The following is a 20,439-nucleotide window of genomic DNA, read 5'->3' on the forward strand; positions in this document are numbered from 1 at the left end:
CTGAGCTGAAAATGTACTAAACGGCAAGCTGAGATTTGCACCCAATTCTTCACAACTCTCTTCACCCTCCCTCTTCCCGTAAACGACTTGTCTCTAAACCTCAGCTTACTTACTTTGTTCTTATTTCTCCATCCCCACCGCCACTGCCCCATTCCAGGACTGTCTCTCTCAGCTGAATGATCCCAATGGCCCCCAGTAGACTCCAGCCCAGGTCTCTCCCCTAACACCACAAGTCCTTTGCACAACCTCGGTGCAATCCCCCTCTGCTCTCTGACCACTGAGCTCTCCTGCCTGCGACCCTTCAAGAGTCCTCTCCTTAGACTGGCCATCTCCCAGAGACCCTCGTGTGCCTGCCACACTGAACCAGCGGCAATAGTACCGACAACGTCCTGTCTATGTCAGCCCAAGGCTGATGCTCACTTACCATTGTTCAATGTCTGTCCTCTCTTACCTTGCATTTCTGCCCTACCATCTGCACAATTCTCCTCCGATTTGTTCTGTTATCTGGTAATCCTATCCATTACGCCCACTTTCAACTGCCAGCTCCTCAGACCCTCCATACTCTTCAGAACATCACTACTGCCCTTCATTCTAACATAGCAAATGCCCCACAGAGTCTGTTTCTTCCCAAATGTCTGTCTTCTCCCCTTCCCCTGGCAGGAACACTAGCCTTGCCTGTCTTTCATGCTTGAATGTTAGACTTACCTTTTGCTTTAAATGATATAAAACTAACAATGCTCATCATAAGAAACTCAGACGGTGCAAAAAGGTGCAAAGTGAAAAGTAAAAGCCCACACACTCATTCCTAATTCTAAGAAGTAACCCCTCTACAAGATGCTGTGTCCTTTCAGAGATTTCCCATATATATATATATATACATATACACATTTGTGTATCTATCTTTTTTTAACTCAAAGAGAATCATACTTTACATTCCTTACTTTCCATGCTGCAACTTGCTTTTTCCCTTTCACAGTGTATCTTGACTATCTTTCCATATCTGCATGTATGACCTACTTGGTTCTTATAATGGCGTCACAGTGTGTCATTGTACAAATGAATCGAGATTTCTTTCACAAGTCTGGGGTCATCTTTGAAGCTGGTCTGCCTCCATCAAATATTCAGCAGTTCCCCCAAGAAGTTACTTCCTTCTCTGGAAATTCCTCTCTTCTTCCCTGTCTTGCTGTTCCTTCTCATCCTCATCTGCTGATGGGCCACAGACAACTGAACCTTCTCTCTACAGTTCCCGTCTCTGATGCTTACTATTCCCGAATGTTCATCATTGGGGCAACAGAGTCCCTGTAATACACTCACCGCTTCCCCCACTCCTTCCTCCACGTCAAAGGCCTGCCAATGTGGCTTTGCCTCCATGAGATGAACTCCTGCGTAAATCAGGTTTCTGTCAGTCAAGTTCAGGGATATAATCCTCCCTTGGATTTGCGCGTTGCTGTAATGACTTACTTCTCTCACACACGCACGCAGAGCTGCCCTGTTCGTTAAGGCTTTCTGCTCGTGGGTCCTGTGCTCAGGCAGAGGGGCCAGAGTAGAGCGACATGAGCCCTGGACCCTGAGTCATCCAGCCTGGTTCCCTCCCAGCTTTGACCTGGGAAAAATGACTTCACTTTTCTGAGCTCTGTTTTTTCTTCTGCCAAGTAGGGATGATAGTGTCAGCCTCTTAGAACTGTGGGGAGAATTAAAGGAGGAAATAAACATCAAAGCTTTGAAATAAGAACATGTAACATTCATGGAGAATACCCTTTTCCTGTAGATCAGAGATTACAAACTCATATGCCGCCAGCAGCTATGTGTGATGCCTAAGTGAATGGGATGCACGACATGTGGGAGTGGTGAGGACTGTGGACGCTGAGAATATAGGTCCTGTGTATTAGTTTGCTGGGGCTGCCATAACAAAATACCACAGACTGGGCAACTTAACAGAAACTTATTTCCTCACGGTTCTGGAGGCTAGAAATCCGTGATTGCGGTAACGGCAGGTTTGGTTTCTCCTGAGGCCTCTCTCTTTGGCCTACAGATGGCCGCCTTCTCCGTGTGACCTCGTATGGTCATCCCTCAGTCTGTGTGTGGTGTCCTAGTCTCCTCTTCTTATAAGGACACAGGTCATATTGGATTAGGACCCATCCATATGACCTCGTTTTCCCTTAATGACCTCTTTAAAGGTCCTATCTCTAAATATAGTCCTATTCTGAGGTTCTGGGGTTAGGACTTCAAAATATGAATTCTGGGGAACACAATTCAGCCCGTGTCACCCTGTCTCAAAGGGCAACCATTTGGTGCCCTGCTGGAATGTTGCTAGATACTCCAGATTCTCAAGCAAACCTGGAAATCTTGATTTTAACATAAAATCTCCCAAGTTTTACATTGGCAACAATTTCAAATTAAAAAGCAATAGCAGGGCCGGCCCAGTGATGTATCAGTTAAGTTCTTGTGCTCCGCTTCGGTAGCCCGGGATTCGTCGGTTCAGACTCTGGGTACAGACCTAGCACCGCTTGTCAAGCCATGCTGAGAACTAGAAGGACTCGAAGAACTAGAAGGACTTACAACTAGGATACACAACTAAGTCCTGGGGCTTTGGGGAGAAAAATTTTTTAAAATTTTAAAAAAAGAGAGGGAAAATTGGCAACAGATGTTAGCTCAGGGCCAATCTTCCAAAAAAAAAGTGCACAGTGTCGTCTGTGGTTTGCATGAGACCACGAGAACACTGATAAGTCATTTGTTCTAGATTCTCATTTCTTCAGTGGCAGGGCCATCTTCCGTAGCTTTTTAATCCCTCTCAGCCAGAGGTTCTCGCACTTAACAAGTTTGTTGCGATCTTAACAAAAAGCTGTCATTGAATGACTAAATTCGAATTGTGTAAGCTTTTTTAAAGTGTGGCACACCTGTAGAAATCGTGCCCTTTGCATGCACGCCATGCGGTAAAATTGCGTCAGTAGTGCTAACTGCCTTCAATGCCGTTTATCCCAAAACTCACAATTGTTCAGCTCCTCCCCATTCTACAGCTCTACCTGGGCCTGCTGTTTTAATCTCTCCCAGTCTATCATAGCCCTCATTGTTTTTACATATTATTATATCAGAATAACACTACTGTTACCAACTGCTTCCTGTGGGCTGGTTACTGCATCATTTCATTTAATATTCACAATTACTCTATAATGGAGGTATGAGCAATCAAATTACCCAGGGAGACATTCCTAAAGACCACAAATAGTTCACGCTAGTGTAATTCAAAACTCACCTGCTGAAGGAGGGCAGGTTTTTCTGTTTACCTGTGGGAATATTGCAATCATGTAGCTAGAGCGTAAATGCGGTTTCCAATTTACAAGTCATGCTGCCTTGCAAAGTTCTTGACAAACTTTTTTTTTTTTTTTTTTTTGCTGAGGAAGATTCACCCTGAGCTAACATCTGTTGCCAATCTTCCTCGTTTTGTATATGGGAGCCACTGCCACATCATGGCCACTGACAGATGAGTGTTATAGGTTCACGCTGGGGAATTGAACCCAGACTGCCAAAGTGGAGTGCACCAAACTTAACCACTAGGCCACAGGGCCAGCCCTTGACAAACTTTTAATGTGGGGATTTTGAGTTATTTCAGATTTCACACATAAAGTGAAACAATAAATATTTCTGTATTATGCTATTCCAAATTCAAAAAAACCATACAATATTGTTTTTCCCGTTTTACAGACAAGAAAACTGAGGCCAAGAGAGGTTAAATAACTTAACAGAGGTCAAACAGCTAGAAAATAACTCTTAACCATCTCTTAACCGCCACACCAACTCTGTGCTTCTTGAAGGCCAGCCCTGTGTCAGGTCTTTAGAGTTACCCTGAACGCCCATCATGGCCTGACCGGAACTGACCCCACGGAGACCAGCAAGCCCAGGGAAAACTTAGCCTTTTCTCCCCAGCCCTTCCGAGTTCAGACTTTCTTCTTCTTCCTCAGTTCCTAGATCTTCAAGCATGCTCCCTTCCATACCATTCCAAGGGATCATCTAGCCCCCAAATTTCATTCCCCTGCCTTCTATGTCGTCCTCGATGCTCTCTGAGAGAGAGAGACTATTACAGGGAGAAAGGAGGAGAGAAGCTGGCTTTCTCTCCTGAGAACACAGGTGTGCTGGGCTGGACCGCAGTATCACCAGACTATGTGCCCTATGAGAGCAGCAAGCACATCTTTTCATCTCCAGATCGCCAGGGTCTGGCCTCAAAGGCAATAAGAATAAGCAACACCATTATTATTTATTAGGCATTGTTATTTATTAGGCATCCACATGCCAAGCCATGGTACCAAGGATATGGGTACATGACATCCCATTTTGCCTCCTGTCACTTGATGAGCTAAGCACCATCCCATTGATTCACCTCTCTTTGTATTATGGAGCATGAACACTCAGGTGGCTCTGAGGTATGGGGCCAAGGGAGACACCCCATTCTTCCCTCGATGGAACAGCTAGGCAGGAGCAAGGCCAAGCCTCCCCCAGACTCTTTTTTGTAGCAACTGACAGCAAGACAACTCAAATTAGCTTAAGTGAAAATGGAGAACTTATTAGAAGTTATGTGTTTATTAGATACATATTAGTATGTATTTCTAATTACTAGAAGGGGTCTCTCCCTGAAATACCACAGGACTCATGGAGGGAGGTCAGGACTGTTCCACTGCACTTGATGACAATTACAATTTTAAGCAAGGTCCTAATTTTTGTATCATATTTTATTTTCAACATCCATTATCTTGTTTGATTTTCAGGACAAGAAATAATAAAATAATAGCTAACGCTTTTATATCTCTTACTGTATGCCAATCCTTATCCTAGGAAAATTATATCCTCATAAAAACCTTCTAAGGTAGGTACAATTATTAGCATCCCCATTTTGGACATGACAAGGCTGAAAGAGAGAGGATAAGTAAGTTGTAAAACGTCCTACAGCTAGTTCATGGGATTTCAGCTCAAACAGCTGTGCTTCGAACTAATAGAGTAGCCACCCTGTGACTGTTGAGCACTTAAAACGTAACCAGTCTGAGTTAAGATATTCTGCAAGTGTGGGGCCGGCCCCGTGGCTGAGTGATTAAGTTCGCGCGCTCAGCTTCAGTGGCCTTGGGTTTTGCCAATTCGGATCCTGGGTGCAGACATGGCACCACTCATCAAGCCATGCTGAGGTGGCGTCCCACAGGCCACAACTAGAAGGACCCATAACTAAAAATACACAACTATGTACCGGGGGCTGTGGGGAGAAAAAGGAAAAATAAAATCTTAAAAAAAAAAAAAAGATATTCTGCAAGTGTGACCTACACACTGGGTTTGAAGATGTAGTGCTAATTAAAGAACGTAAAATGCGTCATTAATAAATTTTACATTGATTACATGTTGAAATGATATTTGAGATATATTGGCCTAAATAATGTATTATTAAAATTAATTTCAGTTGCTTTTTACCTTTTTAACATGGCAATGAGACCACTGAAAATGATATATGTGGCCTCAAATCATATTCCTATTGGACAGTGCTGCTGGAACATGCTCGCCAGCACTCTGGTCTGCCACCTGGAGGCTGGCCCTTGGGAGAAGCTGGGTACAGGGCTCTGAATGCCCTCAGGCCCCCTTCCCTCCCCACTCAGCTTGCACATCACCTGCAGTCTTCTCTCACTGCACTCCTTTGTCTTCCAGGGCAAAAAACAGCTGTGGGCAGGTCCCAAGTGGATGGCTTTGGCTTCAGCCACCCCAGAGCCTGACTCTTGCCCTCACTGCACGGGCAGCTACAGTCCAGTGTGAAACAGCCCAGGGCCCAGAGGGGTGGGCTCCATGCCCGCCACATCACATGCCACATTTGCTGGTTTGTAAGGGTTTGGGGTGTGTCTATCAGAAGGTATAACTCTTTGGTGTGGGTACGGTGGCCGCCAGGCTGGCTTCCAGTGTTCTCTCTGGAGTGCCTGCTGAGACAAACCTCGAGAGATCCTGGCTCCTGAGACCTCATTAGGTCGTGGTTTGTCCTTCAGCCTCTTTTTCTAGACTGAGCCAGAAACTGGGGGTGGAAAGACAGAAAACAGCAGATCAAATATTTTCTGGGGCCTCTTGGCAAGTGGGCCCCATGACTTTTAATCCTCTGTATTTAGACGCTGGATGCTGGAGTGTTTCCAAATGGGTGTGGATCTCAAGATCCCAGGCCTGGGCAGCGGTCCCTGGGCGCATGTGAGGCGGTCCCTGAGCGCATGTGAGGCGCTGCCGCCAGCCCCTCTCCCCTCTGGTCAGGCTCGCTCAGCCGGAGACGGCTGTTTCCAATTTGCTTCCTGGAATTCAAGGGGGCATGGAGTGTTTCTCATTATAGAATTCTCACTCCCATCAAAGCGAATTTTCAGCGAGCTTCATCTGCAAGCATGCCCCGCCCCATTCCAACCACCAGCCGTTCCCTTTTACCTCCACACACAGGAGACCTGCCTGGCTAGGTGAGGTTCTGGAATCCCTCCTCTCCCAGAGCCGGGCCTCCCGGAGACGCTCCAGGGGCCCCTTGCGGGAGGTCAGGACTGCTCGTCAGGACTGCTCGCTGTTTGTTCAGCCACAGTTGGTGGCAATTACAATTTTAAACAAGGCTCTAACTTTTGTATCAGGTTTTGCTTTCAACATCCATTATCTTGCCTGATTGCCAGGCAGGGTGGGCGTTGTGATCTCCATCCTACAGGTGAGGCAATGGAAGCCCAGATAAGAGGAAGTGGCTTTCCCACAGTCACAGGACCATAAGTGACACAGCTAGGACAGGGCCCCACATCTTCCAAATCCAAGACCAGTCCTCCCTCGGGGTTTCCTTCCACAGCGAGTGTGGCTTTGTCATCTGCACGTTTCCTGAAATCCTTTTGATCTTGTTCTTCTTGTGTTGTAAGAGTGACCACTCCATTCAAGACTGTGGAACAGCCATGTGTGGAGCACTCACACCGTACGGGGCGGGCACGGAGGCTCTGGTGCAGGAGAGAGACAGGCAGCGCCACTTTCCTGGACCTCCCACTGTGGAGTTGGGGGTGGGGGGCGCTAACACGGGACACAGGCCGTTAGCAAGTCAAGAAACAAATAAGTGCATAATCACAACCCAGGCCAGGTGCTTTGAAAGGAAGACCAGGTGGTCTGAGCAGACAAGCTGGAGCGGGCAGGGGGATGCTGCAGACCCTGTGACGGTGGCCTCTCCAAGGAGAGGATGTGAGAGCTGAGGCTGGAGAGCTCCAGGGGAGGAGGTCAGGATGAGGGGGTGTTTTAGGCAGAGTTGTCTTCAACTGCCAAGCGTTTACTGTCTCACGCACCAGGCTTGAAGCTTTCCATGCCTTCTCTCATTATTCCTACACAAACTCCACGAGGTGGGTAGACTATGATCCCCGTTGGAGAGGTGTGAATCCCAAGGGGCTGGGCTTCCCATGGCTCTTAGTCACTGAGTTAAACACCCTGCGTGTCAGTGGGACATAACCTGACAACCAACAGGTCACATTTATTTGAGCACAATTTCTATGTTCTGATCCCAAGGGGACTTTGTTCAGAACTGAGGCTAAGCAGCCATGCTCAAGGCCCGGACAAGCGTCCCTGGACTTTCTCCTGGAGACCACTTTCAGGTAGAGTCAGTGAGGGACTGAGGTCCTCCCTTCTGGCCCTCCTCACATCACAGTCTGGGCGGAGGGCCCTCGGGAAAGAACCCCGGAGCTGAGTCCTCAGGGCCAGGGGCAGGGGGAGGAGGAAGAGGCAAGCTCTTCCCTGACAGTGGACTTCAGGCTGGGGCTCCTTCGCTCCTAGCATCTTCCTAGAACGTGTGTATTTATGAATCATAAGCTACTTAACTGAGACATGAGAGGCCCATGGAATGGGCAAATTAAAACCAGACTGGAGAACTTCTCCAAGTTTAACACTTCATGATTCCATTTTTGGGGTTTGACCAACTAACATTTTTTTCCCTTCAGCAGGAAGGCTATCCTGCAGCCTTGGCTATTCAGCTCATGCCAGAAAGGACAATTTAGGAGCTCAGATCGTTTTTAAAAAGATGAGGAAGGACCAATACTTCTTTTTTTCTGGTCAAACAGATATCTATGGAGCATCTACTATATGTAAAGTATTCTGCAAGCCCCCTCCCCAGAGTAGGGGTGAGACCCTGTGCTCTAGAAGATCAAACGGAAGGAGGGGGGCCAGCTGGGTGGTGTAGTGGTTAAGTTTGTGTGCTCTGCTTCAGTGGCCCAGGGTTCACAGGTTTGAATCCTGGGCATGGACCTGCACACCGCTCAGCAAGCCATGCAGTGGCAGCAAGCATCCCACATACAAAACAGAGGAAGATTAGCACAGATGTTAGCTAAGGGCCAGTCTTCCTCGCCAAAAAAAAAAAAAGAAAAAAGGAAAGAGGGATTAGAATTAGATCTGGTTTGGGTTAGAAAAACTGGGAAGGGGAGAAAACTTATTTGAATCCAAGGGTATCAGTACCCCTTTTGGGTTTAGGCTACTGTCTTGTTTTCTCTTTGCTGTGGATTTTCTTGAGGGCAGAGTCTGGTCTCATTAATCAACAAATGTTTCTTGAACACCCACTGTGTGCAAGAAGGTTGGAAGTCCTGGGGATATAGCAGGAGGTCCCTGCTCCCATGGGCTTCCATTTGAACAGGGGACACATGGGAGAAGGAGTGGGCCCAGGAAGCGAGTGAGATACTGGTGAGTTGTTGTTAAGGACCAGAAAGTCACAAACAAGGAGCTGGGATCCAAAGGGAGAGGGCACATCAGGGAAGACCTTGGAGGAAGTGACATTTAAGCTGAAATAACGGATAGAAAGGCAGCAGGCCAAGAGGGTGGGGTCCCTAGGTTGCAGACAGAAGGAGGCAAGGTGGCAGGGTGGGGGAAGCACGGAGAGAGGGGAGGAGCTGGGGCTGGGGCCAGGTCATTTAGGGCCTTGTGGGCCACGTCAGGGATTCCGACGTTTGCTGTTTGCAGCCAGCAGCCACTGGGATGAGACCCTCCAGGAAGTGATGTGGCTGAGCTCTGTTTTTAACTGATCCCTCTGGCATGGAGAGTGCCTGTGGGGGGAGCGACAGCCCAGGGAGGGGACCCCTGCCCAGTCCAGGCAAGGAATGAGCTGATGGCCATGGCGGATGGCACCAGGGCTGTGCTTTGTGCACCCTGGTGTTTTGGTTCAGACCCCAAGAACACCCCAGAGGGGCTCGTGGTGGGAAGTCAGGGCCCAGGAGGCTGCACCACCCCCATCTCCTTGGCTAAGCCGAGTGTGGGCCTCTCAAGGACAGGAGGTTTGCCTCAAGCATCGATTTACTCAAGTGTCCTGAGGGAGAAAAGGCATCTCCTTTCCATTTTCAAAGTCATGTATTGTGAGTGTGAGTGTATGTGTGTGTGTGTGTGTGTGTGTAAAATGATAAAATACGAAATCTCTACTACTGTATGTGGCTTTGGCATACACGGTCACGGTCTCTTTACTTGGGGATATTTAGGAGGAAAGAGCTAAGGAACAGTGACATAATGGAAAGCATTTGGGCATTGGGGTCAGCCAAACTCAAGTTCAAATATAGCTTCTGCCATGAACTAGTTGTGTAAACATGAGCAAATTAGCCTCTCTGAGCTTCCTCTTCTATAAAACAGGAAACAATAGCAGGAGAAGGGAGCAAGGTGGAGTGGGTGTAGTGTTGCCTTCGGAGCCCCCCAGGCACGGATTCAAATGTTTTCTCATTGCTCTGATTCTGTGACTTTGGGTAAATCATTTCACTTCTCGGAGCTTCTATTTCTTCTTCTGAAAAATGAGACAATAACTTAGGATTTTCACAAGGTTTATTGTAAACTTCAAGTAAAATAATTTAGGTAAAGAGCTTCACATGGTGCCTGGAACATTGTCAGTGTCTCCAATAAAGTCAGTTGGCCTCTGCCTCAGTTTCCCTGTCTGTAACTGAAGGGGTTGGATTAGACTGAACCTTGGGGACCCTCCTCAAGTTTGTCCTTCTAAAGGTATTTAAAAGGTCCTGGAGGAGTTAACCTGTCTGGATTCCTTGGAGCCTTGGCTTCCCCACCACCAGACTTGGGGCCGGACTTGGGAGGCTGGGGCACAGGCTGGGAGCAGGGCTATTAGGAGCCTTCTTTTTCTTGGAGGTGCCCTGAGGCAAAGAGGCTCTCCTCCCCCTCCCTCTAGGTTTGGAACCAGAATCTAGTCTCCCCGCCTTTATTTCCAAAACAGTTCCTGGCTCGGGCTGCGGGAACCTCCAGGCTCCAGCTCTGAGAAATCCCTTCCTCCCTGCGTGTCCCAGAGCCCTGCGCCTGTGCCTCCACCCGGCCACTGGGGCCTGCCAGGGCCAGCTGTCACTGAGCAGGCCCACTATTGTCCCAAGCGGCTGATGTGGGGCAGACCCTCCTTCCTCTTGTGTGCTGAGAGAGGAGATCGGTAAACTGAAGCGGATGGTTCCTCTCTCTCCTGTCTCTCATCTGCCTGTCTCTCTTTCCTGCCTGTCTTTGTCCTGCTGTTTGCAGGACTCTCATCTGCCTGGGAGACTCACTCCCACGGCTTCCTTCCTCCTTCTCTCCCTAGTGCAAAATGTTTGCAGATTGCAACTTTCCAAGCCATTTCAAACCTGCTTTGACAATTCGGTTTCTATTCTGGGGGCCCAGATGTGTCACAGCCCACAAGTAACACTGACTGGTTGTGCAGGACTCTCATCAAGTAGGCAAGGGGAGGAGACGGAGATTCCTGGGGACTGGGGAGTGTCCAGGCAGTTTTCCAAAAGCACATCGTGCATGTTAACATTTCACATTTGTCATATCTGCCTGCCACCTCTGGTGTCGTTTATCCCACCCATGGTGAGCACATGTGACGCCAGAGGTACAGCAAACTGCAATTGTTCCCTCCCTCTGCCCCTTTATAATTTGGCCAGTGAGGAGCTCCCCCTACCAGGCTAATCCACTTCAATCTTCATTCCAAGGTGAGGCTTCAGCCCGTCCCCCAGCAGGCGCAAAGCTGGCAGGCCATCTGCTCCCTTTCTCAACTCCACTGTTTCCGGGTTGCAGGGAGGAGAGGAGAGAGAGGTAAGGGGACAGAAGCAGGAGGGTTCTTACATGTCTCGTGGCTGGACAGGGTTAAACTGCTCTGCCTCTCTGGGCCTGGCCGACATTGGAGCTGCGTCTCATGGGGCCTTTCACCAGCTCCTTGGGGGTTTCCATATTGAGCCCTATGACTGTAGCAGCCCTGAGGTAGCCAGGTACATGTTCCTTTTACTGGGGGATCCAGGCCTCACCCTCAGCTTCTGGTTTTCTGGCATTCAGCCCACATGGTTATCCCTGCGGGGGGCCCCTCACATTCTGGCCACATCCCTCTGGCCCGGGCCAGCTCCTGCTGTGAATGTCTGCTACCTCCATCTAGCAGGGAGGGTGACAAGGCAGTCAGCCCCTCCCCACCCAGCAGCAGGGCACCCTCTGTCCCCTTCCACCCAGGCAACCAGCTCTCCTTTTAGGTTTCTCACCCAGGCCTCAGACACAGGTCCGTTCTCCCTCTGCTCCCGATAACAGGGGTCACCTTGTAAAACCCTTGATCTGATAAGAGTGCCAAGAGCTGTGGAATGGGCTTTCACACTCTTCCTTTGTCGGTTCTTCACTTTGCCCAGACCCCTCAATGTATCATACAGCATCTCATGTATCCTGGTGCCCAGGTGGAAATTTCGATGCTAATACCCTCTTAACTCGCCCAGTAAGTCCTCTCCAAAGGACTAGGTACCCAGAGCTCACCTGTGCCCCGCCCAAGTCTCTTCCCTGGTGCCACAGTCTTCCTTGCATCCTAGCACAGGTGTTGCCCCAGGGTCCCTGGAGCCAAGTGCCTGTCTAGGGGTTTCTGAGGTCCCCATGCATATTTGTGGGGGCCTGCCTGAGATGCTTAAAGAATCAGTGTGCACTGCTATAGATGACCCTGTTCTTTGTTAAGAAGGGATATTATAAACAGGTATGGAGGCATTAAAGATTTACTATCACCAAATTGAAACTGTTTTTTTCCTAATCAGGATTAAAGAAATAGAAAAGATGATAACTTTGTTACTATATGATATAATGTTATTTAAAGAAGCCTCTGGTACCTGGCCGGGCTCGCTTCTATGACGCTTATCTAGAGAGACCCTCCAAGGTCCAGAGGAGAGAAGTGACTTGCCCAAAGTCACACAGTTGGAGAGCATTGAGGCTGGAACTAGAACAGGCCCCCAAGCCCCAGGGCAGGGCAGGGCTGTGGTCTCCCCTCCTCTCCCTGGTCGGGGAGGCCTGGTTTTCTCTCCCACCATCTATTCCCAGGGTTAAAGGTTCTAGAGGAGCAGGAGGTGAGGTAGGGTCAGGCTGTTTCCAGAGGTGGCCCGGAAGTCTGGACGGGCTCCCAGGGCCGGGGCAGAGCAGGGTCTGAAGGGAAGGGAGATGGAGGGCCCCGGAGGGACATGGGAGCTCCAAGGGCCGAGCCCTGAGCAATGTTCCTGCCCTGCCACCTGCACCACAGCTGCGGGGAGCCCCCTAATGCTTGAAGGCTCTGATTAGGCAGCCAAGCTGTACTGGAACAGCGAAGCCAGCAAGGCTTCCTATCGGACAGAGAGGGCAGATTGGAGTGTGAGAGGCTCAGCATCAGAGGGGAGGGACCTGAGAGGCCATCCAGTCTAGTGGTTCTCAAAGTGGGTCCCTGCACCACCAGCAGCAGCGTTGCTAGGATGTTTAATAATCATGCAAATCCTCCAGCCTCAACCCAGACCACGGAATCGTAAACCCCGGGGCAGGGCCCAGCAATCTGGGTTTTAACTCACCTCCAGGTGAATTTGATGCACACTCAAGTATGGGAACCAACCCTTTACTGTTCAGGTGGGGAAACTGGGGCTCAGAGAAGGAAAAGGGCGTGCCTAAGGTCACAAAGCAAGTTATCACTTGAGGCCCATCCCTGTGTCAGGACGCCATGCCTGGAATGTTCTGCCTCATGGTTTCATTCTTGGGAGAGGCTATTGGTTGCAAAGTGATTGAGCTCATTTGTTGAGAGATCTTGGACAAGCCACTTATTCCTGCTCTGGACCTCAGCTTCTGCATCTTCACAGAGAGGGGCTGGGAGTGGATCACCTCTGAGCACGTAACACTCTGGTCTCTGGTGATCATGCCGTTCCTGCCACCAGCCTTAAGGACACAGTGTAAAATTGGGACATATTGGGACTTGCAAAGTCTCCCAAAAAATTACTTCCCATACCTCTTTTCCAGGAAGCTACTACAGGATATGTACACCAAAATGCGGGATTAAAAAATTTTTTTTAATTAGAAAGAAGAGAGATGTGAGATTCGTAAAACTGGAGATATAACACAGGAGAGAAGCAGAGAGCATCACCATGGTGGTTACCGTCGTCCCCCGTCATTCATGGTTTTACTTTCCACGGTTTCAGTTACCAGAGGTCAACCTCGATAGGAAAATATTAAATGGAAAATTCTAGATATAAACAATTCATAAGTTTTAAAGTGTGTGCCATTCTGAGTAGCGTGATGAAATTTCTCACCATCCTGCTCCGTCCCTCCCAGGACGTGAATCATCCCTTCATTCAGGAACAGGCTCCCGGCGCAGTAGCCATCTTGGTTATCAGAGCAACTGTCGTGGTATCGCAGTGCTTGTGTTCAAGTCACCCTTGTTTCACTTAATGGCGCCAAAACACAAGAGAAGTGATGCCGCCAAGTCAGGCATGCCTTTAAGGAGAAGCCATAAAGTGCTTCCTTTACGTGAAAAGGTGAAAGTTCTTGACTTAAGAAAAAAAATTGTATGCTGAGGTTGCTGAGATCTATGGTAGCTTTTATTACAGTATGTTATAATTGTTCTATTTTATTATTATTGTTGTTAATCTCTTACTGTGCCTAATTTATAAATTAAACTTTATCATAGGTATGTATATATAGGAGAAAATGTAGTCTATAAAGGGCTTAGTACTATCTGCGGTTGCAGGCATCCTCTGGGGGTCTTGGAACATATCCCCCGTGGATAAGGGGGGACCACTGCATAAAGGAGAATCCCAGATGACAAGTGTGTAGCATGTATAGTGATTGGAATAGGAGGATGGAGGGCTCTAGGACCTATATCTTCAGGAAAATAAATGGAACAGATGAATTTTCTGATATATTTGATAATGTAGAAAATAGTCACATAAAGAACTAAGCAAGGGGCCAACCTGGTGGTGCAGCGGTTAAGTTCACACATTCCACTTCAGTGGCCCCCGATTCGCTGGTTCAGATCCAGGGTGGGCAAGTGGCACCACTTGTCAAGCCATGCTATGGTTGACATCTCACATAAAATAGGGGAAGATGGGCACAGATGTTAGCTCAGGGCCCATCTTCCTCAGCAAAAAAGAAAGGATTGGCAGCAGATGTTAACTCAGGGCTAATCTTCCTCCAAAAAAAGAACTTAAGCAAATGAAAAAATAAAACTATTAATATCTCCAGTAAGGAAAGCATGTACGAGAAAGGAAATATAATTATAGTACAGTGCTTAGCTTAGCAGTAAACAATACTTATTATAATAATTCCAAGAGTGAATTTTGATTTAGTCTAGAAATTTATTTTAGCTACATTAGGGAGAGGAATAGGGGTCCAGAGTGATGGAAGAGGGCTGAATCCTCATCTTTCATGAAAGGAATTCAAACAGTAGTGTCTGAAATTGATAGATCAAAAAGAACCAGTATAAGCATATTGTCTTTTAATGGAAGTAAGTGCCAGAAGAAATAGCTAGAGGGTTCAGGGCGGGAGGTTGAGGTTAAGGATGAGTGGAGCTGGAGATCACAGTTTTTCATCATAAGAGTATTTTTTGACCTGGTAAACAATGTCAGTGTAATATTTTTATTAATTTCAACTTTAAAATTTTAAAAAAAGCTCACAGTGTAGCCTGGGGCAAAAGGGCACAAGCCACCTGCAAGTTGCATGACAGGAAAGTGGTGAATGTCCCTGAGCCTCCGTCTCCTCCCCTGTCTCTGTTCAGTAAGGATGTAGGAGATTAAGAACTGCCTGGTGCGCAGGAAGCACTTGGCAGAGCAGCTGTCCCCACGGCCCACCAATGTCACTCAGGTTGGGGCACCTTCACTCAGAACTGAATCCTCACCCACCGACGTGTTACCTCAAGTCCCCTGGTTCGCCTGGGGAAAGTAGCCTCGTTGCATATTATTACCTGCAGTTGGAAGTATTTCTGCCCTCGTCGCTTTCCTTTTGTGCTATGTATTTGAAGGAAACCATGGATCCTTTCTCTCCATCCACAGCCCCTCCCACCCGGCTGTTGCTGGGCTGAAAGTCCTGCCTCCATTTTAGCCAGTGGGGAAGACAGTGGTGTGAGGATGACTGCCTCACACCCAAGACCCCTCCAGAGTATGTTCTGGGTCCATGACTCAGCTCATCCAAACGTATCTTCAAGATATGATGACACTGGCCAGCGGCTTGCATGTGATGCAGGAGAGAGCAAGAGGCAGAAATACGATTGAGTCTCTCCCAGCTGCAGCCTCCGCCTCCTCCAGATGCCTTTCTGATTGACACCAGTCACCTCAGTGACCAGACTCACCTGCTCACAGCTCTCCTGCCTCCCACAGGTGACCACCATGATCCCCTGGGTGCTCTTGGCCTGTGCCCTTCCATGTGCGGCCGACCCACTGCTTGGTGCCTTCGCCCGCAGGGACTTCCAGAAGGGCTCCCCACAGCTCGTCTGCAGCCTGCCTGGCCCCCAGGGCCCACCTGGCCCCCCAGGAGCCCCCGGGCCCTCAGGAATGGTAGGAAGAATGGGCTTTCCTGGCAAAGATGGCCAGGATGGCCAGGACGGGGACCGGGGGGACAACGGAGAGGAAGGTAAGAGGCCTGGTACCCTTCCTGTTCCCACCTGGGGTTGACAGCATCTAGCCCAGAGAGGGTTTGTGAAGTTATAAAAACTAGTATTAGTCTCATTTCATTATAAACCAAGTTAATGTCTCTTTAAAACACAGAGGGGTATATTCTCCTGAAAGGAGCAGTGGGTATCAAATCTTGTGTTCCTGCCCCAGCTGCACCACTGATTCGCTGGATGACTTTGGGCAAATCTCCTGAAATATCGTTCAGAACTCTTTTGGTTGCAAGTAACAGGAACCCAATTTATAGCCCCAAATGGAATTTATTGCCTATGTAACTAGGAAGCCCAAGAGCTGAACTTCAGGAATGGCTAGGCCCAGGAGCTCAAATATTGTTCTCAAGGCTCTGCTTCTTTCTGTGTGTTGGTTTGTTCTCACAAAGGCTAGAAGTTATGAAATGGTGGGCTCCAGCCTGCCTCCTCCTGGCTTGATCCATAGGGCAAATCTCAGGATGAGCCATCCTCCTTGCTCACCTGTGTATCCTGGACCAATCCCTTTGACCATGGAGATGAAGAACCACTGTTTGCTGGGACTGGGTGTGTGTGAGTGGGTGGGGTGGGCAGTTGGTCGCTGTGATTGACACTTTCACTGGGACCACGTGAAGTAGCGAAGGGCAGGTCCCTGAAGGAAGGGATGCCAGGCAGCCAGCAGACAGACTGGATACTCACTACAGGCCTCTCAGCTTTGACATTTCTTATGTCTCTCAACTCTCACCCCACTAACCGAGCACTTTTCAATGTCAGCAGCATCTCCCAGTGTACACTGGAAGCAGCAGGGAAATCATCGTAACTTTTATTTGTATGGCATTTTAACACTGACAAAGCACTTCCGAGTATGTTGCTCATCTGGCTGAGAAGGAGGTATTCTTAGCATCCCCATGTTACAGATGAGGAATCTAAAAGTCAGTGCGATGAAGTTGAGAACAGCGTGTCATGGCTGCAAGAACTTGAACTTTGGAAATGAACCTGGATACCAATTTTGGCAGATTACTTAACCTCTCTCCAAACCTCGGTTGCCTCATCTCTAAAATAGGGATAAGAATAGCACCTCCCTCGCAGGGGTGCATGGAGATGAAATAAAATCACATGGGAAGCACCTGTCTCGGAGTAGACATACAATAAATGATTGTCACCCCTTAATTGACTTACTGAGCTCACACAGCAGGCTGGTCACAGACTCCAAATCCAGGCCTTTTCCTACCACACCAAATTAGTTCCTCTAAAAGCACCTCCTTCCTAAAAGAATAACTTGATCAATAATGATGATGGCTTTGAGTTGAGGGGTCTCACAGTATGTCAGGCCCTGGATGTCATGGTAGCTCATTCCCTGACCTCAGTGGTAGATTCGGGTCTGGGCATGTGCTCCAGGGAGGGCCAGCTGGAGTTTCCCTGACATTCGCCTTATGGATCCTACGGGTGAGAGGGTGTCTCTGCTATTGGCTTTTTCCCCTTGATCAAGAGCTGTGAGGATGTAGGCTTGAGGCTGCTTTTGGCCAACTCTCCTAGCAGGCACTGAGTCTCTGCTGAGAATTAAGCCAACACACTGAGGATGGCAGTGTTGAGAGATGGACAGTCCTGACGTGTGTAACCCAGATAAAGCCGGGTCACCCTGGGACCAGTACAGGTTGACATCCAGCTACCCTCCCCCTGACGTACACGGACAAATCCATCCCCAGAAAGATCTTGAAAAGTAAAGGCAGCTTTCCCTAAAGTTTCTCCAAAAGCTAATCAAGAAGGAAGCACATCACATAAAACATAGTGGAACTTCCCGATAAGCTTCCTTATCTGTCTCCCCAAAAACCTCCAAACCAAAAGGACTCTGTCCTTACCCCTCCTCTTCTCACGGCTCCTTCTCCCACCTTTTGTTTATTTTCATTTTTTCAAGGAAGAGCTTTGTATCCTTTCTTGGTCTTATTTTTCTCCATTCTTTTTATTTATTTTTAATTACATGAGTAATACACAAATATGTTCTCATGGTAATAATATTCAAACAATAAAAGTAAAACGAGAGTCCTTCTTAATTCCTACCCCTCTGGCCCTCCCCTCATCCTCCAGTGGTAACCACGCCTATTTAGTTAGATGTGTATCACTCCTGGCCTTTTCCTACGTATTTACATACATGTATAATAATACCAGGCACTGCCAGCCACTTAGCATAAGCAATCTGTTCTTGAGAGCTGGATGTTTGGGGAGAAAAAGCTATTTGGGAATCTATTTCCCAATTGCTTAAAATAGGAAAAGTTTAAATGCATTGCATGTTAACCTAAGACTCTCAAACACAGTAAAATTCCTACTTATATATAATATAAGAAGCAAAGTACCTTGTTAGGATGTAAAAAGCCTACAATATTGCTTTCTGATCACCCAGTTCACATGGTGGTTAACAAACGTTGCTTTGTGTACAGCGATACTACGATGCCGTCCAGCAGCAGCAACCTTCAGAAGCAGCCTCCTTGGTTGATATGCGGCCACTTTTCAAAACATCTTCACCCAATTCTGTCCCCTTAGCAATTGTACTGATTGTACGATTGTGTTTGGCGGTGACTCAAATCTTTACCCATATATGTTTTGTTTAAAATGTTGAATTGAGTTTAGGGTACATATATATAAATGTTTCCTATATAATCATTGGCCAAAAATGTTGTATTAAGGCCAATGCACATGTTATTAAAAACCAAGAGGCATTCTACAGGAAAACGTTGGTGCGGAAATGTTCTGCAGGATATGCCAAGTATGTTTAGCAAGTGCTTACTATGGCCCAGGCACTTTTCTATGCACTTAAATTGGTATAGCAAAGGATAGTGTTGTGGTTTCCTTTTCCCAAAAGAGATTCTACTACCCGCTTTTTCCTCTTACCAGTGTATTTTAGAGAAGTTTTCATATAGTGCATGTAAATCTGCCTCATTTTTTTTAAGTCCTGCATGGATTGCACAATATGGATGGACCGTACTTTTTTAATCATTTCCCTTCGGATGGGCATTTAGTTGTTCCCAGTTTCTGCTACTGTAAGCAGTGCTGCATTAAAACCCTCGTACGTGTGGGCAGGGATCTGGGGCACGAGGCAGGGATTTCACTAACATCAATATTTTGAAGTCAAAAAGCTTCTTCCAATTTTTCCAATTCTCTTCTCAACCCATGACCAGAACAGACAGTTGAAGGATTAGTGTAGCAGACAAACTAGACTCTCCCTTGGAAGGCAGGAAAAGGGAAGGGCGAGAATGGTTACAAGTTAGTCTTTTTGCCCTGATCCACAATGATTCTGGAAGGTAAGTATCCCCATTCCCATTTTCCAGATAAGACTAGGAGAAGGGCCCCAGTTTACACCATCAGGATTTGCACCCGTTACTATGCGACTCCAAAGCCTTCTTATTCTTCCCATTACCCCAAGGCCCATGCTCCAAGGATGGAAAGCCAAGGCCCACAGCCTCTGCCTAGTGCTGTGAGGGCCCCTCTGTAACACCAGCTGCTCTGTCTTCCAGGTCCACCTGGCCGCACAGGTAACCGGGGAAAGCCAGGACCAAAGGGCAAAGCTGGGGCCATTGGACGGGCCGGCCCTCGCGGCCCCAAGGGGGTCAGTGGTGCCCCAGGGAAGCACGGCACACCAGGCAAGAAGGGGCCCAAGGGCAGGAAAGGGGAGCCGGGCCTCCCAGGCCCCTGCAGCTGCGGCAGTGGCCGTGCCAAGTCCGCCTTCTCGGTGGCAGTGACTAAGAGCTATCCGCGGGAGCGGCTGCCCATCAAGTTCGACAAGATCCTGATGAACGAGGGTGGCCACTACAACGCGTCCAGCGGCAAGTTCGTCTGCGGCGTCCCGGGGATCTACTACTTCTCCTACGACATCACGCTGGCCAACAAGCACCTGGCCATCGGCCTAGTGCACAATGGCCAGTACCGCATCCGGACCTTCGATGCCAACACAGGCAACCACGATGTGGCCTCAGGCTCCACCATCCTGGCTCTCAAGCAGGGGGACGAGGTCTGGCTGCAGATCTTCTACTCCGAGCAGAATGGACTCTTCTATGACCCTTATTGGACCGACAGCCTCTTCACGGGCTTCCTCATCTACGCAGACCAGGACAACCCCAATGAGCTGTAGACAGGCAGGCGTTGGGTCTCCAGGGGGAACAGCCTCCTGGACTTGTGCTTCCAGAGCAAGACCCCTAAACTGTCTGCTGGGGGCCGTGAGTTGGGACCTTCTAGCCTCAGGCCAACCTCCCCTGCCTCTTTTTTCTCCATCATTAAATCCAAGCTTTTTTATTCATCCTTCCATCTATCCATTCAGTAATTTTTTTGGCATCTACTGTGCGACAGGCACTGTGCTCTGCTCTGGAAGGTACATCAGTGAACGAGACAGACAGAGGCTCTGTCCTCATGGGGCTCACATGCTAGTGGGAGATATAACCTGCCAAAAATATAATTATTGTGCCAGGATGGAAGTGCACATGCCACGCTCAAGAGTAACAGGGGACAGGGAAGAGGTTGAAATTTATTTTTAGATTTCATCGTTTGAGGTTTACTCATGTCCAGTAAAGTCTACAAATTGTAAGTGGACGGCTCAATGATTTTTTACATATGTACACACCTTGTAA

At 48.2% G+C, this 20,439-nt stretch overlaps 1 protein-coding gene across 4 annotated transcripts in view; it reads left to right on the forward strand.

Annotated features, from left to right (window-relative positions):
* The window catches only part of FAM200C (family with sequence similarity 200 member C), a 46,220-nt gene extending 25,824 nt beyond the window's left edge, over nt 1–20,396 (forward strand). For 3 of the 4 annotated variants that reach the window (XM_070232971.1, XM_070232970.1, XM_070232969.1), the window contains 2 exons: nt 15,567–15,819; nt 19,333–20,396. In XM_070232971.1, coding sequence (XP_070089072.1) covers nt 15,576–15,819; nt 19,333–19,946 — 858 coding nt within the window. In that variant the 5' untranslated portion in view covers nt 15,567–15,575 and the 3' untranslated portion in view covers nt 19,947–20,396. Of the gene's footprint in view, nt 1–10,934; nt 11,038–15,566; nt 15,820–19,332 lie in introns of all 4 variants that reach the window. The other variant, XM_005599250.4, reaches the window with a different exon arrangement.
* The last annotated feature ends 43 nt before the right edge of the window (nt 20,397–20,439 follow it).

The sequence above is a fragment of the Equus caballus genome, chromosome 14 (genome assembly GCF_041296265.1).
Source record: "Equus caballus isolate H_3958 breed thoroughbred chromosome 14, TB-T2T, whole genome shotgun sequence".
Classification (NCBI taxonomy): domain Eukaryota; kingdom Metazoa; phylum Chordata; class Mammalia; order Perissodactyla; family Equidae; genus Equus; species Equus caballus.